We start from the raw sequence: 26,526 nt of genomic DNA on the forward strand, positions 1-26,526 counted from the left end.
AACCTTGGTGCTAGCCAACGTTCCACGTCACCACAGGTAACCATTTCTATCATACCCTAATGTCTCACTCATCACACGCTCTCACACAAATACTGATTTCATCTTACCATTTACTATTTACCATTCAAGCATGTTTCCTTCTCTTTAGAGAATCAGAAAGTGTGGCATGCAGGATCCTACTCCAGTAAAACCCTGAATTCTATGGTTCTGCGTTGCTCTTCACACAACTTACAGCTTTCTAGCCAATCAGCAAGTTTGGAATGGAAGCTCCAGCTGCATATAAAGGTTGTATTCCAACCTTCCCTTTGTGATCTGTGCACACTGGTCAAGGGGACATGTAATGTAATGCAAAGTGGTCATATATAGCACCCTTCTGCCAATAATGTTGGCATTGCTGCGCATGACTCTGTAAGAAAGGAGGGCAGGGTGTGTTAGTCAGATAGCGGAAGGCAGATACAGAAACCTTTGGTGTTGATTGATGCAGGTCGACGTACTGTTCCTTGTGCGTCAATGTGAACATTTCTGTGTTGTTTGTGGAGGGTACTGACTGGGCAGGTTAGTCACATGGGCACCTCCCGGATTGTGGAGTGAACAAATTAACAGCATGGTTGTTGGTAGACGATGGATAGGATCTGAATCTTTTAAGTACACTAGACCTAGGAGGTCATCTGTAGGAGTATGGAAGGTGTAAGGATACAAGTTTTTAGTAGTGAGGAGTTAGTTGTGGTATGAGTGGAGTGGAAATTGTGGGGTGAGGCTGTTGTCACTTCCTGGCTCTTGGTGGTAGATTTCACTGAGATTAAAGTATGGACCAGTGCCACGCAGGAGAGGTTCAATGGGTCAGCTGGTTCCGGCAGATGGTAGTGCCAAGAGTTTCGAAAAATGTTTGTCATAAATGAGTCCAAGTTTCTAGTGTACACTTTTTAGCTGGTTGCTTATTTTTCTTTTCTTTCAAAGTGGTTGGTTGGACAAGCTGTGTCACAGGAAGCACCAGGCGAGGCAACCCTTTCTCCCGTTCAGTGTGCCTTGGTCATCTACCACCCAATAGAGTCCTCTTGTGAGGGTGCTAATGCTAAATTTGATGTCAACTCTGTACCGCAGTCCCTCATAAAAATCTCAGCAAACATATAAATATAAAGGCGGAATGAAATGCTAAAGTGCCATCCATCCACAAGGGATATCCGACAGACGGATAAAGACAACCGTCTATGGCCCTTATTCTAAATAGGGAAGACATTTTTTTTGTTGTGGTTTCTGCTGCCTCTGCCCTAGCCTGATGGGGGCAGAGAGGATTCCCCATCTGATTTTGTGAATCCTGTGTAAAATTCCAAATTGGGGCATCCGGTTCGACTCTGCATCTGTGCAGTGAAAGGCACAGACACCAGAGTGGCCCTCAGACCTCGTGCCTCTGGTCTGCCTCTGCATCATGCAGAGAGGGAACAGACTGAGAGAGAAATAACCAGGGGTGGACTGGGAACCAATAGAGGCCCTGGAAGTAATTTTCAAAGTGGCCCCATATTACACATTTTCAGCAAGCCCAACCATTTTCTTATGAGAAAATTTGAAAACACCACACAAAAGAGGCCCAGGGTGCAGAGGCCTACCGGGAAATCTCCAGAGTTCCCTATAGGCCAGTCCACCCCTGGAAATAACCCAGCCACACAGATGGCCATCCAGTAGGTCCTGCTGCTTCACCCTCATTTTGTGCGGCATAGAGAATGAGGTCTTTAAGACTAATGCAGGGAACTATTTATTTTTCTCAGAAAGCATGGCAGAAGCATGGGACGGCATTTGAATAAAAGTACGGCAAAGACGAATAGACATAATTGATGAAATGGGGGAAAGTACTGTTAATAGTCTATCCTTCTAATTGTATCCATATTATCATATCTTTTCACACTATGCTGTTGTTGAACAGTGCTTCGTTGCTTCCGATATATGTTGATGGTGTAACGGCCTTTCATCGCCAGGCATTTCTATGCCTGCCCTTTAAACGTGTATGAAATAAAGAAAATGTTCATCCATCTCTTTATGGGGGAGTGTTGGGGTGGGGTGGGGTCGGGTACAGTTTAAAATAGGTAAGGGGGTTTGGTGGACCCTCCCAAAAAATAACAATTTGATTAACTTTTTCATTATTTCAGACACGTTTAAATTGCAGGCATAGAAATGCCTGACGATGAAACAACATAGAACCATGTTGGTGACATATAAATTCATACATACATACAACTGCTCGAAATTACGGCTCTTCTTTGATCTGACATTACGCAAAAAAAGTGAGCCGGAAGGGCGCAAAAGGCCTTGCTAAACACCGATACACACAATTCACTCTGCAAAGGTGCACAGACCAAACGGACAGTCTTTTTTAAATGATCATTTTATTTGTTAGCAATCGTCATCAATATATAATAAGACAATTAAAAAGCTCGTTCTCACAATTCAAAGATTTCAAACTATTTACAGTCTTCTTTGTTTTTGTTTTTTTTGGGAAGGGGAGGTGGAAGAACAGGGTGGGAGGGGGAGGTCGTACCCCTCCCCAGATTACAGTGCAAGTACATTATAAGCTAACCAACCTCACACAGCTAATACACGACACGGCGAAAAAGATGCAGTGGTCTTTCCCATGGTCTATTAGAAAGAAAGTTGGCTATCGAGGCTGACTTGACTTTGCAGACCTTGTGTGCTTGGAACAGGAAATCCTGTAGTGGGTGGAACGTTCAATGACACATTTAGAGAGTGTCTTGCAGTCTATGAGGAAGAGTTTTTCTTTTTCAGCTAGTGCAACCTTTCCCATTAGGCTGCCCTCTGAGGTTTCGGCTGCCATCTTTGCTTTGGTTCTTGCTCTCGCCCAACTGAGATGAGCAAGAGAGAGGATCTACATATCCCGACTGATTTTAAGGATTCTCAACTATGCTGCTATTTGTTTAAAGGAGAAGGTTTCAGGTGCGGTGTGAAGGTTCGGAGTGGTGGAACGGCACCCAATTCAGACATGCCTTCCAAAATGGACGAGAAACTCTCCCACTTCTGAAGTGCAGAGTCAGATGTGTTGTGAAACATAAAACAAAGAATACGATTGTATGGGAAAGGCCCTTTAGCTGGCTGTTTTACTCTACTCACTACCCTATAAAACTGCACGTCTCCCCTCTAATCAGTCCTCTTATCTACAACCAAGCAGTGCTAAGCAACCTCCACTTCCTTTCTCCCACAACAACCACTGTAGTAGTGCCCAGGTTATCTACCTTCTGGTAGGGTACTTATTAAGGACATGCCCCTTAGCTCTAAGCAACTACAAGCATAGATAATGGGCAAGATGCCAATTCTGTTCCTTGTAGAGTCTGACAATTTAAGCGGAGTTGTCATTATATTATTTTAAGACCGCCTTGTTTACAGGTCTACAGAGGAATCTGGAGTCTTTATGAGAAGCGCCAGCCGATGGTGCTGTCATTCTCCGGGGTGAATCTCACAGGGCTGCAAGTAGTCATGTGTTGCCCCTAGGGCAATTGGGAGAACTCCGAACAGACCGCTGACTCGATAAGACCGGCACTGTGTCCAACACGTTCGGGTATAACAAACAAACTGCAGGTGAAGTTCTCTTATCTACTCATTGCCATGGATAAGCCAATTGTATCTGCTTCCCCAGTTATCTCATTCGAAGCCAACATTGTTCCTGAACCTGGCTGAGTTCAGGAAATATCACCTTCAAGAATCGCTTTGGCTTTACAAACTGTGAACACGGCACATGTTCCACCAAACCGTGCATTAGACATGAATCTCCGGATGGGAGTCTTCCACTCTCTTCGTCCAAATTTATAACAGACATGACAAAAAGATCACTGCATCCTTACAACATGTAACCACTCTTTTAAGAAAGAAACTAGTAAAATCATTTTCAACTATTTAGATTTTTTGCTTTTTTCTATTTGTTGGTTTTTCAACAGTTCAACTAAAACTGAGGTAACATCTGTGACAAGAACCCTACCCTAGAGGAAGGGATGGAAAACGACAGCAAAACAAGTATATTACTTCTCCGTCTCTACATTATTGCACTAGGAGATCAAGGACGTTAAGGGGCCTAAGGCAAAGGAGAAGCCACTGCTTAAAACGTCTACGTCAGTGCAACGCCTACAATTCTACAACTGCGAGTTCTGGGTCGTTAGAGAACAGTGTAACAATGTCCTGTGAGGGCCTCCCATTTGTTCACAACACACAGAAGGCCTGGTGGTATGTTAGTGTGGTAGCCATTGTAGTCATTGGCCCATGGGTGAGGGGGTTGATCGACCATGAGGCATGCAGGTGGGCCCAGCAGGAATCAGAACATTGCTCAACACTGCACAGGCAATGATGACATGCAAGAGAGTCTTAACCACATCCAAAGAGATGCACATTGTTCCGCTACTGGAGGAACAGGTCTCTTGCAGGCCTGAGCCCTGATGGCTCTTCTGGCACGCCATCATGTGGAACCTTTGGTGAGGGAGTTGGTGATATACAAGTGGTGGATACCACCTTGGCCGGTACTCTCCTCATAGACAGTAAGCTATCTGTGTCTTGGTCAGAAATGTGTGATGTTTTGATGTTTACACAGCAGACACTTCACCTTCACACTGTTAAATCAGTTATTGTTGAACAGCGAGAACAGTCAAACCACGATGGTTGTATGCCATCTTTGCTTTAGAATGATGTAGCCCTTTATGCTTTAAGATCAGTAGAGCTCAGCTCCACCCTAGACTCTTGCCCATAAGAAAAGCAGGAGCATAGCTACCACACTGTGGCCAAGTTCTTAAATATAATAGAGGAAGGCAACCTGCCTTTTACCAAAAGGCTGTATCCGCTCTAAAATGCCATTGCATGGACTGGGCTTTCCCTCTCCCATGAAGATGCAAGAGCATGCTGATGGGTGCCCTTTTGTCTGAAGTGGAGCAGTTCCTCTCACATACAGAACTGCACTATCACATAATCACAACAAGTCTTCTTTCACGCTCAATAACACAAGTTAGTTCAGTAAACACTTGTCCATGGACTTGACGTCTTAGCCAACTGCCCCATAACTACTATTGTGTCTGCCCTACAGGGACATGCATCACATTGGGGTAGATCATTGGCGAGGACAACTACCCGGAGGTAGCCTTGTGCTACATTTGGTCAAGTGACATAACATTGAGCATTTAAATGCTTTCACAGCCTTCTCCTCCGTCGTACTTCCATGCACAGAGGATAACGATTCGCTGGGTACCACCAGGCAACTTTACTCTTCTCGGCCGATTTAGTGAGACCTTTCAGGGAGGAAAGTGGAGCCAGATCCATGCGTGGGAGAGACAGTCCACTGATCCCAATATGAGTTCAGAATTAGAGGGTCTGCTCCGTTGATGAACAAACCCTTTGCATTTTTGACGATTATAGTTCATTCTTTCCATATCAAGACCTCACACACTTACAGTCTTTCTCACTTGCAAGAACCTGCCCGACACAATTCAATGTGTTCTTGCTCATTCCCACAAACTCACACCATACCGGGAACGCTCACGGGTTTGCTTCAAGTTTCTTGAGTTATTTGTAGCAGCTTTATTAGATTTATAAACCTACTGGAAGGTTTTTGGTGATATCTACATGCAAGAATAGCCGGGTGAACAAAATGACCTGCATATTTGATCATTAAGGTTGGTATTTTTGGTGGGGTAAAGAGATATCTCATTTTCATCAGACCAGGGCCATTTCAGTGGTTTGACACATTTCGGGATATGAAAAATGGAAAAATTCTCCGGTAGCCCCATCCTTACTGTGCTCATCTCCTTTAATGGACCATACAGGCGTCACGTGTCAATAGCCTCACGCACTTTGTTGCAATAGCTATATTTAATTTTGACGTAATCTTTTATATAATCTCATGCTTCAGAACAGCAGCTGCTGCCGCTGATTGGTAGCCTTGCAATTTGACAATTTCAAGAACGAGGGGGGAGAAAAAGAGGATTTGATGCCTCCATTTGTCTGCAGTAATGGACAAAACGGTAGCTTTCAGGCATCCTTAATAAAGTGTCTTCGAATATTTCTTAGATTCTTCTAGTCCTCACAACCCCCGTCTTGTCATTCCCTTGAAGGAGAAAAAACTATCTACAGCTATTAAAAACAGCCTAATTATATCTCTCCCATCGATTATGCATCAGCCATAGGTTCTGGGCAAACATGAAGATTATGATTTCTAATCATGTTCTGCTTTATGCAGAAAGCCTAGTTCAATTTTGCAATTGGTCAAAAAAAAATATAAACATAAAAATTGGTTGCTTTGGGAAAAACCGCCAAGTGACTCTGCAGGTTAATTGCTTATACTTAACGTTCTTTACATTTTTCTATTTCACTCCTTCACTATCGTCCAAAGAACTTATTTCCAAATGATCAACTGAGATCATGAATGCAAACAGTCACAGGCTGCATTATGTCTATTAGTGGTCTTTGGGTGTGAACATGCTAGAGTAATATACACTATAGTCATAGAACACAAGGCCAAGACTATCATTTTTAAAGGAAGCATTGAAATTATTATGAGAGAAGAGGTAGCTATCGACCGACAATGCGGATGTCAGAATGCCATTAGGTTCCAACACAATATACATTTTTTTATTTCTACCTCCTATTACAGAGACCCTGTAGGGTGTGTCTTTCCTAGTTTAGACCCACAATGTGAGGTTTCATTGCTGTTCAGAAAACGAAGGGTCGGTTTGAATGAAACTCCTTGTGGAATACTAAAGGCCTAGCTAGCTTCAAGATTTAAACACATCAATGGAGGCCACCAGGGCATATTTACAGACACAAACAGAAAGGACATGACATGCAAAATACAAATATGTCTACCTAACCAAAGTAAGATACATGGAATCAAAATAAATACATTTTTAAAAAACACACTTGTGAATGTGTAATTTAATTCATCCACCCTCATTATTAAGTCCCTAATGCACTGCCTTCATGATGGAGAGGCAGTGCTGTGACGCGGTTGGTCATATTGCCCCAAATCACTATGGACAATGCAGCTCTGACCTCATCTCCGTTAAATTGTAAACCCTTAATCTCATCTCAGTTAATTTGTAACTGTGGAGCGATAAGGCACTGTCCCCATGTTTGCAGGGAAGACGTCTGCATTGTTGCTACTATAACGCACCATCACGTTCAACATGTTGACAACAGAGACGATAACAATGCTTGTTCTATAAAGAGAAGGATTTCCTGGGCTGTGAGTACACTGTCAGACTGATTCACCGCATGAACCCCCTTTTTTGTCCAGTGGTGTGCTCACATGAATTATTCGCAACGGCTAGGATGCATAAGACCTAGCTGTGATGTTTGTGCTCTTCAAAACAACTGAACTGGGGCCACCCACAAGACCAAACTTGTGTTTTTGGCTGGGGATATACCACTTCCCACCACTTGAAAATTGCTACCAGTATACTTAAATCATCATTCACATACAGCAGATTGCTAATAAATGGAATTAAATTAAGAAATGTTTATGGAATTGTTTGGAAGGGCATCCGTTTTCATGTGACTCAGAATGACATATCAATTTGCGACCCTCTTTTTAGCTTAGAACACAAATCACTAATGGCTAATGATTTTAAGACATATAAATCATTGAAAGAGGCTCAACTGGCCATGGATGACGGTGGACAGAGTAGCACCTGTGATGAATCAAGGGTATTCGTCGCTTCTCCCCTAGGGGGAACCTCCATCTTTAAGGCTAAGGAGTTGAGCCTGATCAACAAGGCCCTCTCTAGGGATCTGGGCAAGTGGGACCTCACTGGGAGAGACTCTCTTTAGGGGACAAGGACTTGCATTCCTGTGAGGAACTCCCTAGTTCATCCACCATAGCAGCATTATGGGAATATCAGGTGTGAAGAACATTGTAAGATCCAGATGTTTGTCAGAAAGCAAAACTAAAATACATCATTATGCAGAAGGAAAAAAATCTGTATTTAAGGAGACAGGTACATTTAACTTAGATGAGTCGACTGGAGATGGAGAGCGTGCCGCGGAGAGGCAAAGCAGAGAGAGAAGTTTGGGAGCAGGGTAAACCCCCTGACATCATTTCCCCACGGAGAAGTGAGATCGAGAAGGAGAGATAGGATCCAAAGTAGGAGAAGCCCCCTGACATCATCACAACATGAAGAGGCAGAGGACCAAAGGAGAGTCTTTGAGCCTGTCACTTTCAGAGGAGTTCTGAATGCCGGAGGAAAACCCTGGAGGCCTGGCGTTTATGAGGACGGAGAAACAGCAAAGAAGGGAATCATAACCCTGGTGGTGACATGACTATGACGACTTTGTGGTGGGCTGTGCGCCTGTCGAAATATGCCGAAACCATCCAGATGAGGAGTGAACCAGACTACCTGGTGCCTGGAACTCTAATTGTTCAAATGGAGAGAGAAGAGCAAGGGCGAGACGCTGACAATATCGAGAAGCACAAGATCTAGAGCAGAGGAAGAGAACCCGAGCGAGCGTCGAGCCTGATAGCGTTTCCCTGCAGACACAATGGTAACGGGGAGAAAAGGGGAACTGAAAGGCCGCCGGGGCATCGTTATTAAGTGGAAAAACCTTGTCCCAGTGAAATTGACGAGATACTGAATACAAAGCCATTTAAGTGGAACTTTCATAAAGAGATAAAGAGAATAACGAATAAGCCTGAAAGAGGAGGAGTCATTAAAGACTGGGCACCAATGCCCTGGGAAGAGGGGAAAGTACCCTATGGTTTAAGAAGTAAAGAGTGGAACAAACCAGAGAGAGAATCCTATAAGCATGAATGGGAAGTTAAATCAAGTGAACAAGATAAGAGGAGAGAAATTCAAATTATCAAATCAAAAGCCCCAGGAGAGGGGAAATGTCAATTTACAACGAAGTACATCCAAACTAAGAAGGTCTGGGATACAAGAGTCAGAAAGACACACAAGTATGGAACAGACTACAAGAAAGGGTGTCAAGGACAACTGTCCAAAGTTAGGCCCTAAAGTGGATATATAACCTAAGCGTATTGTAAAAGTATTACAAGAACTTATCCCAACAATAGACTATCTTAAGATATAATGATAAATAGAACCTTTGAGTAAAGAAGAGGCATTTCAATAAGAGGCGACCAGGAGAAGGGAGACATTCTCCTGATCTACTTTAAGTTAGTTCAAATGGTGGTACAGTCAGTTAGAACTAGTTTGGACTGTGGACATATTTTTTGAATTTCCTAATGGCGAAGGTTATCATTGAAAACAAATTGCCATCCGTTTTCACAGAATTAGCATGAACCGTTTTGACAAATTCAAGTTTTTATATCCGATTTCATCTAAAACTAGATCAAGATATCAAAAGTGTATAATAACAAGCAACTTTACTATTCACTAGTAGCAGGCACTACACTCAAAAAGCCCTTATAATATGTTTACCACCAAACTGACCTAAGGTTTGTGACCATGAAGACAACAGCACATGTGTACAGACTCCACATGATTTGCGAGGCTGGTAAAAGTGGACAATTCCAGTCCATGGGCCACAGTTTCTCCGGAATTATGCTACTATGTATATGCGCCCAAATGCCAATTTTCAGCTCTCTTTAGTGCCAACAGGTGCGCCTGTTTTTGGCCCATCCCAATTAAAAAGGAATCCTTAAATGATTGTGCTCCAACAAAAGTTTTTTTCTTTTACACTTTTTGGTTTCCCTTTAATTGCAAGAAATTCTTGAAAAAACATTGTATATCATTTATTTGAGGTGCTGCTATTGGGCTGGAGTCAACAGTTGCTATGTTATGACATCTCCCTAATAGATGTAAGTCAGCCAGGAGCTTTACAAACAAAGCAATGGAGGCACGCGTTAAGTGGACATCAACTGTACAAGGTGCCACTCCTTAGCTGAGCTATTGCCCTTTAATCTTACTCCACCTTACTCCCAGGGGTTTGAATGCTGCTGGAATAGCAGATTATTTCTGAGGTGCTCTGCCAAGGAAAGGGAGCTTGGTCGACTGGTTTAAGTAGTTGCTCGAAGTTTCCAAGCATGAATTATGAGCTTGCACCCAACTGCCATGGAATGTGGCGGTGCTGAGACAGGTTCTTCACATCGCGTGAGGTGGCAACGGAAGTGCTGTCCTATGCTGCACAGGCAGCCAGCAAGAGACCATGAGAAATTACAGCACGACGAAGAATAATTTAACCACAGCGATCTTCTCCACCATCTCATAGCGGTTCTTCATCTCATGCATGGCCAATTGGAAGAATCAAGACAAGGGGTGTCTTTCATAAATAGAGAAGGAGACGGGGCGTTTTGTCCTAGACTGGAGATCAGCGGGCAACATGTGCCATAATGCGGTATTGCCAGGACACGCAGGGGCATTTGGTCCATCATAAATGTAGCCATTGTCCAAAGGTATCATGCCCATAGAGACCAATGGGGGCTTCCTCGTACATGCTTGCCACTGTTGCCGTTTCCAGAGAACCTGAGAGTAGAATAGCTAGGCTCTGTGCCTATTTTACTCTGTTTTTTTTAATATGCCCCGGCGACAAAAATGCACGATTAGACCAATGAATATGCCACACCCTCCTAACATGCAATGAACATTGGATAGCAATGGAAGCATTTGCCACTGGTGTACAGCTACATTTCGGTGAGGTTTTTCACAAGACCCAGGACTGTGTAATGGAATCTTGCTGCGCTAATGGGCTTAGGAATCATCACTGTGGCCACAGAACTCTACGGATATCACACATGGCGAAGCTAAACAGGGGAACATGATTAACCCTTCAGGGGCTGATGGTACTTGCAGTTCGTAGCTCTACATCACAAGAAGTCTGATGCTGCAAGGTTCCTTTGTAGGAACACATCTTGCTTAGCTGGGATCAAATTGTCGGCACTTGAAAAGCGACAGGTCGCTTAAATAGTCCAATCATTTGATACTCGTTAAACTGTATGGATACAATATTGAGAAACGTTTAGTGTTGGCAAGGGGTTCAATTCCAGTGAATAATATAGACATTTCTTTCTTTCTATATGGACCCACTGGGCCTGGAAGGATAGCTGGGTAGAACGCAGGTAGGGAACCATCGGTTCATTTCCATCCTTATGCTAGAGGATGGCCTGAAAGGATACAGAAAGAAGTAGGGCAGAGTCTGTTCTCATTGGCTTGATGCGTTCAAACCGGACATGTATATTTCTGCGACGGCAGGCCAAACCTAGCTTACCATCTGGAATTCACTGCCTACGGAACTACGAGCATGTGATTCAATATCCAGGTTCAGGAAGCAACTTAAGACACTCCGTTTGATAGGGGTAAGGTTGAGCCCCCAGATCTCTCCCTCCTTTCTCTCTGTAATTTGACCATTTTCTGCCCTCTCCTCTTCATGTCTTTATGTTGTTCTGCCCTGTGAGCGCCCTGAGGCCTTTGGACGTGTGGTGCAATACAGGAAAATATTAGATAGATAGATAGATAGATAGATAGATAGATAGATAGATAGATAGATAGATAGATAGATAGATAGATAGATAGAGATATAAAGAGAGAGTGATAGAGAGAGATAGAGAGATATAGAGATAGAGAGATAGAGAGAGATAGATAGAGATAGAGAGATAGATAGAGAGATAGATAGATATAGAGGGAGATAGATAGAGAGAGAGCGAGAGAGAGAGAGAGAGAGAGAGAGAGAGAGAGATAGATAGTTAGATAGATAGACTCATTCATTTTGAAAATCTCAAATTGGACTGAGTTCATCCGGCTACGGCCAAATAACTTTCCGAGGTTGCCACACACGCACGCACGCGCGCACACACACACACACAAGCACACACACTGCATTTTTCCCCAAGATTTAGATTTTTATGAAATATTATTTGAAGGGAAAGCAAACCAGGCATTTTCTGTTTCTATCTTCCACAACCATATATTCAATATTCACTATTTGCATTCCTTGGGCTGTATAAACCTGTAAAGGCAAAGGGCACACCCTACCCATCTTCATTGACCAAAGATGAAAGAGATGTCCTGTCACTCCTAAACAGGGTCATCATTATTCCAGAGTTAAATTACATCATTTTTTGCATGTGGGCGAGGATACTGGCCCTTATTGACATTAGTACTTGGATGTGCCCAACTACGTCAAGCTGCTTGTGACATCACTTCTATGTGCTCTGGAATGTCACAGACAACATCGGTGAATGTTATCAGCATTAGAACTGTTGCTACTTTCAAGCTAAACGCAAATCTCTATTGCTGTAGCCAGGACCATTTGCCCTTTGCCCTTGTCCTGCCGCCCATCAGTCCTGCTTGGTCCCGGGGAAGGAAGGCCCACGTCGGAGGTTGCGGGTGATAACCGAGGCCCACTGCCATCAGTGAGGATGGTTCTCTTCAGCGGAGTGGGAGTGCAGGAAGTGGGAGTCTCATGGCGGTGGGACGTGGTGGACATCTTGTCACCTGTGTGTTTTCGCGATCGATACGAAGGTCGCCTCCGCACCTCAGACATCAGGTCATACTTCATGAAGTAAAAGGCCTCTTTGATGGGGCACCTTTTTTCGGGCTCCAAGGCCAGGAGGCGCTGGAACATGCGCAAGGCATTGTCTGTAAAGCGCCTCCACTGTGAGGGCAACCCCACCAAACGCCCCTTCTGCCAACGCACAAACTCTTCGTAGAAGGTATCAGTGGGTGTAGCGGCCTCCCAAGGAAAGTTACCTGTCAGAACACAAAAGATGAGCACTCCAAACGCCCAAATATCGATGCTGGTGTCCACAGTAAAGCCCTCAGCCCTGCCTGCCTGGCAGACCTCTGGCGCGGTGTATGGGATGGTACCGCTGATGCGCTTCACTCGACAGCCCACCTTGCGGGTCATGCCAAAGTCCGCCAGCTTGACCCGGCGGCAGTCCCGGTCGAACAGGAGCACATTCTCTGGTTTGATGTCCCGGTGTACAAGGTTCTTGCTGTGCATGTAATCCAGAGCCAGCCCCAGCTGCTGAACACAACGTTTCACCATGTCCTCAGAAAGACCCACCTGCAGACGGATAGAGAAAAACAGCATGTTAGCAGGACCATGTCTCTGGGCCGAGCGGTCACGAGGACAAGCAGCTCCATGCAACAAAGAACATCACGACATAACATGATATAACAAAGCAAACTCCGGAAGCCTGCAGTCTGTCAAAAGCAGTATTCCCAATTGCAGAAAATTCTCAGTTTAATGTTACGTAATTCCAACATCTTCCCAGCGTGCATTTTATTTTTTATTTATTTTTATTTTTTGGATTTATAGAGCGCGCTGTAGCCCACAGGCATAGGGGCGCTATGACGTACGTAAGAAGGCTTGATTCAGGCTTACACGAATGCGGCCCAACAGGGTAAGGCTTGTTACAATATGTTTCGTTGCATAATACATTTGATGATGGTTACTTAGTTGAATAACAGAGATACATAGAGAAGATAAAAAGCCTGTTCAAACAAAGAGCCTACTTTTAATGGCTTTTTGGGAGGCTGCATGAGAGTCAATCAATCTGGGACGGGCATGATTTTAATGTAAGCCTAGTTTGCCCAGTTTCAGTATGCGTCCATATTGATAACCTCAGAATACCTCCAGTTTGAGAGTGCCTATTTTCACAATGGGTCTGAGAGGATGGGGGGTGTATGGGTTCCCCGTCGGGGTTTTTGCGTTGCTAGTCTGCTCGCAGCCACATGGCAGTGGCAGTGCAGGGATAGGTTATGTTGGAGGTGTTGCTGTGTGGGTTAATGAGTGGGATATTTGAGAACAGACCAAGGGATTTTGGGTGTTGTGCCATTGTCGTCTCGGGAGAATATCTCAGGGGCAACGTGCTCGCCATGGAAGCAAGATGACGCGCAGCAAAACAGGTTCGATCCCCGGTTCCGTGCTTAGAAACCTCTGGGTACTAAGCATTTTATAAATAACTAATTATAATTCGATTAAATCGAATGTTTGTTTTATTTTGGGTAGATTTTGCCACAAATATATGTGGAATTAGAGGCCCTGCAGTCCCCGTTGCCCCATAAACCGCACACATTATTCATTACCCTAAACCCACCCCCCACATATATTTGAAGCAAAATTAGTTGAAAACAATTTGATGAAATTGAATTTGCTTCATTCTCCTGCGCAGTAATCTACCTATCCCTAATGGTAGTATAATCACAGTTTGAAAATACCAGTATAGTCCCTTCAAACAAACTAAGTATGCTCCTAGTTTGAAAACCTGCATTTAATCCAAGTTTTCACAATCTCAGCATATCCTTATTTGCAAAATACCAGTACGTTCCCAGTTTGATAATTCTATTAAGCAGCCATTTTGACAACTATTAGATTCATAATTTTCACAATGACAGTATATGTGCGGTCTATAGAATCCCACTATACTCCCAGAAGGCTAAACCTAGTATTCCCTTTCATTGACAACAGACGATCTCTATTTGCCAAACCTACTAAACACCCATGCCCTGATTCACAAAGCATTTTTCAATGGGATTGCACCATTATAAAAGGCTTCTGTGAATCAGGCCCTCAGTGTTTCAAAACCAAGTTTTACTATACCTAGATACTTTCAGTCTACCTATGACTAAATAATATCAATTTGACTATACCAAGATACTATCAGTTTGACTTTTCCTAAATACTGTCAGTTTTACCATACCAAGATACAATCAGCTTTCTAATTCCTTTATACTATCAGTTTGACGATACCTAGATACTGTCCGTTTGCCTATAGCTAGATACTATCAGCTTGCCTATTTCTTGAAACGATCCGTTTGACTATACCCAGATAGTTCCAGCTTGCCAATTCCTTGATATTATCAGTTTGAATATACCTCGATACTATCAGCTTGCCAATTCCTTGATACTATCAGTTTGACGATACCTAGATACTGTCCGTTTGCCTATAGCTAGATACTATCAGCTTGCCTATTTCTTGAAACAATCCGTTTGACTATACCCAGATAGTTCCAGCTTGCCAATTCCTTGATATTATCAGTTTGAATATACCTCGATACTATCAGCTTGCCAATTCCTTGATACTATCAGTTTGACTATACCTAGATACTATAATTTTGACCATACCTGCATACTATCAGTGTGCCTAATCCAGTATGCTTCCTGTTTGACAAGTCCACTACATTTCCACTATATTTTCACATTTCCAGTCAACTCTAAGTTTGACAATCCGAGTGTTTTCAACTTAGCCCCCACCACACTGCCATAGAAAATCCAAGGTATGCCTCAAATATCATGGCAAGGAATCTGCCATTGGATAGACCCCACTGGTGCAGCTCAATCTGAACAAAACGCAAGCATTAACCTAATCTCCATATAAAACAATGCTAAACAGTGAGATGATGGCTGGATCGGATAAATGTAATTTTACCGAGCCGAAAAATCGAGAATTAAATTTGAGCAAACCCAAAATACCAAACAAATACAGAATTGTTTCTTTTTTGGGGAGGAGGGTCCCTCACCAAGCCCTCTGTTTCACCATGTTTAATACGCTAGACCAAACCCCTCTCCACCAGATGTAACTCCTTACCCCACCCCCATATCTTTTTTTTATCAGTATTTTTTCAGTATTTTTTATTCGTTAAAATGTCATTCTCTATTTTCTATTAGGTAAAATCACCGGATAACGACTGGATCTCATTAAACTTGCTTAATACCTCCATTGACATAAAATGGCAACCGGTTTCCTGGAGGCATCCAAACAAGTCTGTAAAAATAATTCACCAAAACAACCGCAACGACAGGCAATTTATATCAAAGAAAAAAACATGAATCAAACACACGTAACAAAGTGCACACACAAAAAAACACCACGACAATCGACTACATAAAATGAATGAATACAAAAAAAGGTTTGGGCAAAAATGGCTGCATATGTCTACAGTAGCCAGTACAAACAATAAAAATATCAGAAGCACTAAGCAACTCAATGTTCAGAAAGAATGTACACAAAACAGCTACAGGTGCAAGTACTCACATACACTTATAACTGCAGGCAGGGCTTTAAGTGGGGTAAGAAATGGAGGGGGTCTCATTTGGGGGCGTGGCTTTCAGGGTGGGCATGGCATAAAAAGTACACAAACCATAGCAAGGTACGCAAACAAATATATAAATATCCGTAAGCATTTTTATATTTGTATGCATTCCTTACTAAGGTTTCTGTACTATGCAAGCCATCTTTTAAAACATAGAAATATGTTAAATATTTCTAGGTTTATAAAAGATGACCTGAAAAGTACGCAAACTATAGTAAGGTACGCACATAAATATATAAATGCTTATATTTGTATATTTGTTTGTGTGCCTTACTATGGTTTGTGTACTTGAAGATGGCTTGAAAAGTACACAATTCAATCCATCTTTTATAAGGCTTTGACGATGGACAGAGTCTGAGGCGTCTTTGTCCATCGTCTTTGTCGGTCTGCAAAGCGTTATTAAAGATGTCTTGAGTTGTTTACTTTTCAAGCCATCTTTTATAAACACAGAAATATCATGGCACTGAGTCCCCAGGTTCGCCGAGGGTCAAAGACGCCTCGGTGACTTGAGGAGGGGGAAACAAGCAACACTAACTTCCTCTTGTGAACCCTCGCGCAAGGGTTTGAGGAAGTTACAGTGACTAACAGCAGTGGCAGCCAGCCACGGCTGTGGCTGGCTGGCACTTCTGTCAGCTTGCCTGACTCGAAAATGGCAGGCGCAACACCGGTCGCAGCTGCAGCCATGGCGGGATAATGTGTCCTGCAGTGGTGTGGCCTCCACTTTTTGGAGAAGGCCGGGTCCGGTCCCGGCTGGCCCCAGCGCACTTAAATGTCTGCAGGTGAAAATGGTGGACAAAGGCATCATGAAAATGTGCTGGAAAATGCACCTGTGTATTGCTGGTAACGTAACCGTAACGTTGGCAGCATAGCATTTATTGGATTTTATTACAAGTGTTATCCTACAGAACTCATTGTAAATTGTATGGCTTTGTGCTGTAAAATGTACCGTGCTAACCCATTATTCCAAATAATGTCTCACTATGTGGGTCGCTCTCGTTCATTATTGGGAAATGTGTACGCCCCTCCATTGTCTTATTTTAGTTAGATGCGTTGCTTCCTCCATTCACAACATGGGAGAAGAGTCTAAAGAAGGAAACGAAAAGGTCCCTGGGGACTGAAGAGGCTTCAACCAATGAATGAAAAGAGGTGTCCCAGAAGTGCCTATTCCAACTCACAGCCTCGTTTTGATATTGGTCCGGGATCCAGCAGAAAAAGCCCAGCCAAAGGCGCAGAGCCTCATCAGGGCTCTTCACTTGCATTCGGATCCAACTCCACAGATGGCAAAGGCAGTTAATCACTGCATGCATGCAGCAAGGGCCACGAGCCATGTGATGTGTCAGGGCTTCAATACCCTAAGTCGCAGCATGCAGTGATCCCGGACATGCACACACATATGTATGGCAGAGATCAGCAATGACAGCTGGCCCTGAAAAAATTGAAGCTATCATTGCATAGATCGCTCCACATGTTGTCATACACAATTAAACCAGGCAAATCTGCCAATCCGTGGAAGATCACTCTACCCATCTATGGTGGCATAAGGAGTTCTGGTACAGGTATGGAAACACCATGCAGGAGATGCGCGGGGGCGCGGGTGGATCCGTTGGATAATCATTCAACCCGTGCCAGAATTTGTCATGGTGTCGCGGATTGGAATGATTGAATGCAGCGATGATTCAGACAAATCTCAGACAGAGACGATGCTTTACCTCACACAACCCCATGCCTCTAGGAGCGATGGATATTCATCGGTGTATGTTGCAGGTAGTGTGGGATACACCACCTTCCAAACGTAAGAATTTTAAAATGAACGACACCCCCAAAGAATGCTTTAGGCCAAATGAAATTGGGTGACGCGACACAGAAGAAAACTAGAATTACTAGCCATTAATGCCCTCCTCGCGAGTTATAACGATGGTTAGGGCATTAACAGCACTAGTACTAACTTTATCAACATGAAAGATGAGGGGCGGGGTTGGTCCTGCTGGATTCAAACTCGTGATGTGTAGGTCAGTCCCGGGTCAGAGGCGAGCGCCTAGCATGGTCATAATCCCATATATTCCTGGACTCAAGGTCCACTAATCAGTATTAGCTGCAGTTTTCAGTCAATGAGCCAGGAGGTACCCACCGATGCTCGCCTGCTCCCTAACTTGGAGGATTGTGGTCCTATGTTTACCCGACATTAAGCTCTGCCTGGAAATAATGGACCCACCCCAGGGATGGCTTTTCCACTAAGCAGTGCTCTTTGAGCTACTCACAGAGACACTGTGCCCTGCCTGGACCCAGCCGCACTGGACCCTTCCAAACTCCCACTCCTATCTGTACCTGTCACTTTCCCCTCTGCCTGCGGCCACTTGGCAAAGGGTTTTGCTTCCTACACAGCCTTGTGTGAAAGGCTTCTTGCTATATCATCTTCACCAATGTGTGGTATTTTCCTGTGCTGATCCCAAGGCCTGGGACATCTACAACATTGATCTATCCCCTAATTTCCCATTCGATGGTCCACTATAAGGGATCACGATACTAAAGTCAAATCCCAGGTTACGCTATATGGCTACACATGAAATGTAATCGTGAACCGCACGTCCAGCCAACCGCGACACATAGCTAGCACATAGTCCTAGTAAGCTCTGAAACACCAGTGAAACTGGCAAAGCTTACGTTCTCTCCGAATTGGCAGAATAACCTTACATTGTCTATGTTTCTGGGTTCGAGGAGTGACCTGGGGCAGAGTTACTAGACTGGCTAGAAGACAAAATCCCTTGTTCTCTACTTCGCACAGATGCACCAAATATAACCCCGAGGTCATTAGCAACCCCCGCTCCTTAGGCACTGAGGATGGTGCAAGCAGGTGGTTAGGTAAGGGGTAGCAGCTGTGTCTCAGTGGTTAGGGAAATCGACGGCTGCCAGATCTGAGCTAAGGGATTTGAGTGGCGCTCACAGTACCTGAGGGGGGATGATGTCGAAGAGGTCGCCGCCCGGTGCATACTCCTGTGCAAAAACATAGCAGTCCTCTGTCTCGAAGACCACGTCAAACACCTTGATGATGAAGGGGCTGGCGGAGAGCGTGTTGGTGATGCTGAACTCCCGCAGGAAGTTCTTCAGCTTTGTCTTATTCTTGTTCACAAACTTCAGCGCCATTTTGGTCCCTGGAGAGAAAAGAATGAGAAAAAGTGGGATCAGTGTTACGGCATATACATATGAGCTGAGCAAAACTGTACGGATCGGCCGATAGCATTCAGTAGGGCGGGGTTGAAAGACTAGGAGCACAAAGGGAGAGATTTTGAGAATTGAGCTCTCCCAACAGACCTGCACTTAAAAAGTGGTTGGAAGGAAGGGCTAGCTTGATCAAGACGTAACTGAGTAGACCCCAAATATCCATTAACATTGAGAAAAATAGGCAATATTCCTTCTTCACAATACATATATTCCCAGTCTCCCAACAGAACACTGCATAGTGATGGCGTGCAGTGATGGCGTGCTGAGATAATTCATGGCAAGGGATCTAAATAAAAAGCGGCCAGAGCATTATTAATGGAACTAGCTCCAATAACAAACACCCTTACAATAGCAATAAGCACCCGTTCTTGGGCCTTCACTGGGTGGTATGGCCCGGGTTCCAAGTTATAGGCCAGAGCGAAGCAAGGTCCTTAACGCCGGGCCCTGGTGACGTTACCACCTGGTGAAGACCCCAGAATGGGAGCTTATTGCCATTAAAACCCAAAGGCTAACCCTCGGGTTGCCAACAGAAAAACATTTGTATTAATCAAAAGGTCACCGCGAGCGTGCGACCCGTTGATGCATGCAAAGGCTTCCCTTCCTCACCTAAGATGGCTGCCATGGAACTAGAGGTCAGGGGCTCTGATGCAGAGCCCCTCTTCCATTTCCATAGTGGCCATCAGTGGAGTCAGGTGAGGTGAGGCGCCGCAGCCCTGCTATAAGTAAGTGGGGGATTGGGGCGAGGGGTGGCAGGGAACGGAAACGGGAAACATGGGGAGCGTGAAGGAAGATGGCCGGTGGGTATCTCCACTGTTCGGTTTGCTCAGAACCCTGTGCTTGCATCGTTAGATTCAGCCCGGGCTTTGAGCAACTTGATTGGTTGACACACCCACCGAGGGTGCTAATATTATTTACAGAATCTTTGGTAGGACGGACCTGAAGAAGGGCCGTGCAGGACTAGTGAGGCTTCTTATGATGAGCTGTGCACCTATGTGTTACCTCAGCTGGATGGAGGCACTCTCAATTACCAGTTGTTGGCCACAGACAGAATAACAAATGCTTGATGAAGCCTCATGAAACCTCTTTACAAGATAAGCTTCCTGTTCCTCCAGGCATATCTCAACTAAATCACCAGACCTGCTATTATGTAGGAAACAAGGGTTTTATTTCTGCAACTTTTCCTGTGGCAGTCTTTGCATTGTAGTCTCTGCCTTGTTTCTTCCCCATTGGCGGAGCCACTGTGGTGAACCATTGCTTTAAAAATGTCCACTCATGACACTCCACCTCGCTCCCATCGATCTATTTGTTCTCCTCCCTTAACCCCCTGGCCACCTTGCACCACACCTCCCTGTTCCCTGCAAGAAAATTGCATCCCACGGCCCCCCATTTCCAGGCCCCCTCCACACTCCTCCTGTCTGCCGTCGGACTCTCCCCATCGTCACCGGGGCATCCATTTGGGGCCGCTTCCACCCTCCTGCACCTGTCGTTTCCTCCCACTGTGAGGGAGCATGTGCTCAGCTTCTTATGTACCCGGAAGTCGCCACTCGAATGCTGCAGAATGATGTGGATGCTTTTGCACACTGAGCCTCCTTTTAAACATATGGTTTTTCATTAAGGTGTCAGACGTACAATGCCTATTATTCACCCATAACTCAAACGATGCTGTAACATGTATCCCTAACGCTACAGTAACTCCACTGGCCACCCATGTAGTCGCTCTTGGTAGGCCACTTGGCAGCCGGTGGAATATCTTTGTCAGATACTCTAAACAATACAAACCTTATGTCTTGCAAACTTGCCAATCTAGTAAAACAGTGGAACCTATCGAATAAAGCATTGGCTATAAGGAAGATATGAACAACCCTCTGAACAAAGCTGGGAAGAAATATTAAGCAAAGGCTTAAACCCTTACACCTGGTCTCGGCCACCAGCCACTGCATGGCCACCATCAGAAAGCAACCAAAAATCCTAGCAGGTAGAAGGCAGCTACAGAACCTGGTCCAACATAACTCAACCCCCCCCCCCGTCCAAGCTGTACACCGGGGTACCCAGTACAGTGCATCTCTCCACTGCCCGCCCCCCACTAACTCTAGTTTCCACCTCTAAGTCACAACTACCAGCCTGCAACAAAAGAAAACACACACAGCCCTCCCCAACCCTCAATGGAACACACCTACTTCAATACTCCCAATCTACACACACAACCATTCATGATCCTACACCACACTATCTTACCACACCCACAAAAACACCTACAAGCTGACCAGCACAGATAAACCAGGCCCTTCTGATCTGCACTCAATGGGCCTGATTGACAGAATCGTTTTATAATGGCGCAATCCCATAGGAAATCGCTCTGTGAGCCAGGCACAATATCGTCTCAGGAAATGCAACCTGCCTTGTCCTTTTTTTCCGACTAACCACATCAACCCCGTTTTCCTTTAAGACCCACCTTCCAGAGTCCGCCCAAAGGAAAAGCAGAAGCTGCGGTTTACAGAGTTCCCTTTCAGGAAACCTCTACTCCATAGCAGCTGCCATCCTCGCACTCTCCATTCCCAAATTGTAGAGAAAGAACTCCCTAAGCCAAGTCTTCTCAGGCCTTGCTCTAAATTTAAGACTTGTCTTCGCAGCCAACCCCAGCTACAGGAAGTCCAGCTGTGACATGAGACTGCTTGATTACTACCCGCTCCAAGCCCCTGGCATCGGTTACCCCTTCTCTGTTTTCCCCAACCCCAGCATTGGGAACATTTTTTTTTAAATCTCAATTTAATATGTAATTTTCAAGTGACAGGATGCACTTATGGCCTGAGGACTAGAAACAAAAACAATAATGAAACGTAAATGACATTTGGAATACATGAGATGGGGGGGATGAAGAGGGAAGGTGCAGGGAGAAAGCATGGAGACGTAATGCATGCACATGAAACACTTACACGATACAGGCGCGCAGTCGTACAGTTCCAAAGATGAGTCCTACTTGGGGAAGTGACCACCACCCACGGACTTGGTGTGCCCCTGAGATTGGGAGTTCAGGTTCCACTCGCTGCCTGGCTGGAGAGTGTTTTGTGTGACTCTCCGATATGTATTGCCCTTTTAAGATGTGGGTCCCTCCCAATGTTAAATGCCCTTTTAAGATGGGCCATGACTGTGTCATGGACCACGCTAATAAAAAGAGCAACTGCAGGTACGTGCAACAGAACGGCTGCAGACTCCAACCATGGAACATTTGTTGTCTCTGTCTCTCATTCTGGGCCTGGTGGCCTACACCGTGTGATCACAGTCCCGCATCCCCGGCCTGCAGGCACACGCTGTGTGTTCACAGCCTTGCAGGTCCCTGCTGGTCTGGGCCCCCCAGACCAGCCTGTTGCCCTTGGTGCAGCCAGGCACCCACCATCCAGGATGCTGCCATTCCTACCCTGTAACACCAGTAAGTCCGGGTGACCCCGGCACACCAACTGTGAGGCAGGATGCGTGACTGCCGCAGGACCCACAACAGAGATCTTCCCTCCCCCCTGCCCTGGTGCTGCGAATCATTACTAACTAGGTATGTAGGGATTCAGAATCAAGATAAATGGCGCAACGTGTTGGGTTTGGGTGGGGCATCGAGTGTGTCCCTGCGGTATATGACCCATGGTAGCCAGATTCTGGAAAACGTCGCTAGTGAGTTGTTCAGAGTGGCCGTTAACTTTTCTGACACACACATGTCCCAGATCTTTGAATACCATAGATTGAGTATATGCGTATCTGGGGCCTACCACGACCGTGCGAAGGTCAAGCGGGCAGCCATCAACAGCTGGGTGGTTAGGAATGCCGTATCCCTGCTTTGGCTGTATGTGCTGTCTTGGTCGGTGTCTCCCATAATTATTGCAAGTGGGCAGAGTTGAAGCTTTTGTCCCGTAATTCCCCTAATTCTTTGCAGTAATATTGGGAGTGGGCGCATGACCACCACATGTGTTCCAATGTACACATCTGTCCACAACCCCTCCAGCACAGCAGTGATTATCCTGGGGAGATTTTGTGAAGGCGATGTGGGGAAAAGTACCAACCTAACATCATTTTGTACGCGTTTTTTTGGAAAGGGTGGATTTGGAGATTTTCTGCACTCTCGCCCAGATGCGTGACCTTGAGTCTTGGGGGTTATCCATTTGGATGCTGCGTTCCCACGCTGTCATATATGGCAGTTTTCTATCTGGGTCACATCTATCTAGCAACCTGTAAATGCTTGAAACGTTGTTCTTGGCTGGTGAGTCGCTGATGAGCAATTCCGGGGCAGTGGGTTTCCCGTTTCTTGTAAGTAGAATTTTACTTTCAAAACCTCAAAGGAACATGGAAGGCCTTGCGGTTAGCAGTCCCACAAACCAGCGGTGAAATGCTTTCGGGTCTGGACTGGGGGTGAAGTCCAGGTTCCCCAATACTGGGAATCAGGGCCCCAGGACCAGCCTAATGTTCCAAAGTCTGTGGGCTGCGTCGCAGTAGGATAGGGTTCTTTGAGGAATCTAGAAGAGGGCCACCTTGTGACCATGTCCCGAAGAGCAGCAGAGATACCAGAGGAAAGGGAGGTGGGAGATTGCTCCAACCGCCGCCACCCCCAGCCCATGGAGACCCAGTTCCATTTCCCCACATGCGCCATCTGGGCTGCTATGGGGTACCTCTGTACATTTGGGACTCCCAGGCTGCTGATTGCTGCAGAATGGAACAGGACCTTGCTAGAGATCCTAGGGTGCCCCCTCCCCGAACCCTCATATGAAGTTGAAAATCTTCTTCTGGACGCCCTGGGGGATGGTTTGGGTATTGGGACAATTCACCAGGCATTGTCACTTCTCCCCAGGGAGAAGCCCTTTCCCATGAGGCTAGGGAGGTGCTGCCACTACCCAATAGTCCCCCTAGGGTGTGGTTTAATGTGTGAGGACCTCTCCTTCTACAAGGACAAGGACAACCACCTAGGGTATAGCCCGTTGAATGTCTCAGCTCAACCTTGCTTAACCCCCCGCCCTCCACTCCAAAACACTTCCTTGAGAGTGGACAGATACATTACTATAGTCCATAGGATACAGCCAAAACAGAAAACACCAGGACGAGGAAGAGCGCAGAAGACATGGAGATTACTGACTGTGCTAGTACTGTCACAAGCTGGCCCTAAGGAGGCATAAAGAACAAGCTGTCAAAAGAAACAAAGGACTTTGACAATCTGACAGGGAGGGACTGGCAACAATATATAAGAAGAGACGATGGACTAAAGAACTTGTCAAGCTCAGCCGAGAGAAGCAGCAGAGGGGGAGACTGTCCCACGCAAGAGTTTCAAACCTGGATGGCTGACCCAAGGAAGATGCGAATGGAGGATGCTGGTGAGCAGCTGAGAGAGTCCTCCTGGGGTCTCGCTGGAATGGACCCCGGCACGAGACCGAGGAGAAGCAGAGCCAAGCAGAGCTGCATGCAGAGTCGCTGATGTGCAGCAAGAGCGGAGGAGAGAAGCCGGAAGAGCCGGAGAGACGCATCTCAGTCCCAGGAAGCCCCAGTGGCATACTGAAGCCCTAGTGAAGGTAACGGGTGGGACAGGAGACCCATAGGGGACACAGGGGTGCAAGTGGGCAGGCCAGGTGACTCTCCCTTGGCTCACAAGCAGTAATACGGCTGTTGGGCCATCCAAGTGTCAGCCAAGCATCCAAAGTAATCTTCCTCGTAGCAGTGGCAGAGAAAAGCCCACTGACCACCAGAGAAGAGTCTGGGACCCCAAAATAAGTAAACCAAGCATCCAAGGAGACCCTCCTCACAGCAGTGGCAGAGATAAACCCACTGGCCACCAGAGAAGGGGCTGGGACCTCAACACAAGACAGTTGAGCATCCAAGGAAGTCATGCTCACAGCAGTGGCAGAGATATGTCCACTGGCCACCAGAGAAAGGTCTGGGATGCCAACATAAGCGAAACAAGCACCAGAGGAAATCATCCTCACATCACTAGCAGAGATAAGCCCACTGACAACCAGAGAAGGGTCTGGGACCCTAACACAAATGAAACAGGCATTCGAGGAAATCGTCCTCACCGTGGTGGCAGAGATAAGTCCACTGGAACCCAAAGAAGGACATGGGACTTTGCTGATACCATGAACGAGTGTCAAGATAAACCCCATATTTTAAATATACAGAAAATAACTCTCCAACACCAAGAGAAGGGAGTAATTTTCCTGGCGAGGGAACTAAAGCCCTTCAAATATGCTCAAGAGACGCCAGGGGAAGGAAGTCATTCCCCCTTGCCTCGATGTGAACTATATTGGAGTGTGCAGACCAATACCAGGAGAAGGGAGTCATTCTCCTGATCCAGAAAGTTGATTTGTACAAGGTTTTGTTGAAACCACAATACAGGAGAAAGGAGTCATTCCCCCTGGCACCCTTTTGCAAGAGAACATTTTTGGGAAGACACCCGAACAACAGGAGAAGGGAGTTCTTTTCCTGGTCCATAAAGTTTAGTTGTGCAAGGTTTGTTGGAACTACAAGCCAGAGGAAGGGAGTCAATCCCCGTGGCATCATTTGGCAAGAGAACATTTTGGGAACAACACCCGTATACCAGGAGAAGGGAGCCATTCTCCTGGAGAAGGAACTTTCTGTTGGATTATATTATTCTTTAGTTGTAGTGTAAGGGATAGAAGTAGATTGTGAGACAGGATGGTGGAGTTTGATTTTGACAGACCGTTTAGTATTAGTTTGAGGCAGAGAACCCCCTCTTAGGAGATAAGGCTAGTGAGAAATTGTTTTACTATAAATAAAGGTTTACAGCAACCAACATGGCACCCTTGTGCTCGCTTCCTTCGTTGACATCCTTACAGTATCTGAATAGGGATGCTGCTATAGAGATATACGAGTCTCGAGAGGATATTCATCTTAATTGACTGGATCCGACCCAGTCACAATATCGCCAGGGGAAGCTACTTCTCCATGTCCGAGGCGTAGGCTCTCAAGAGGGATGGAAAGGTGAAGAGGTTGTCCCTCTGTGGGGTGATGTGCACTCCCAGATATTCAAGGAACTTGCTCGACCATTTCAAGGGGAACTCGTATTCCAGGTGGAGGAATGCCTCTGCCAACTCTGAGGCATTCACACTATAGTTGCATTTATAACCAGAGCATTCCTCAAACTCCTCAAGCTCTTCCGGCTGGGCCTTCTGGCTGATTGGTCCGGGCAGTGCCGACCTTAGCGGCGGCAGCGCCCGAGGCGGTTTATAAAAAATGTTGTGCTCCTGGTCAATGCGGGGGCAGGGGGAGCTGGACGCCAATTGTTTTAGAACTC

The 26,526-nt window shown here is 45.6% G+C and overlaps 1 protein-coding gene across 3 annotated transcripts in view; it reads right to left on the reverse strand.

The window, feature by feature from the left end:
* Positions 1 to 2,472: 2,472 nt before the first annotated feature.
* Positions 2,473 to 26,526, reverse strand: part of LOC138569160 (serine/threonine-protein kinase SBK1-like) — an 849,071-nt gene continuing 825,017 nt past the window's right edge. For all 3 annotated transcript variants that reach the window (XM_069646879.1, XM_069646881.1, XM_069646880.1), the window contains exons 3-4: positions 18,975 to 19,177; positions 2,473 to 12,996 (exon numbers count right to left, since the gene is read on the reverse strand). In XM_069646879.1, coding sequence (XP_069502980.1) covers positions 12,205 to 12,996; positions 18,975 to 19,177 — 995 coding nt within the window. In that variant the 3' untranslated portion in view covers positions 2,473 to 12,204. The remainder of the gene's footprint in view (positions 12,997 to 18,974; positions 19,178 to 26,526) is intronic.

The sequence above is a fragment of the Ambystoma mexicanum genome, chromosome 2q (assembly GCF_040938575.1).
Source record: "Ambystoma mexicanum isolate Mex_15411 chromosome 2q, UKY_AmexF1_1, whole genome shotgun sequence".
Lineage (NCBI taxonomy): Eukaryota > Metazoa > Chordata > Amphibia > Caudata > Ambystomatidae > Ambystoma > Ambystoma mexicanum.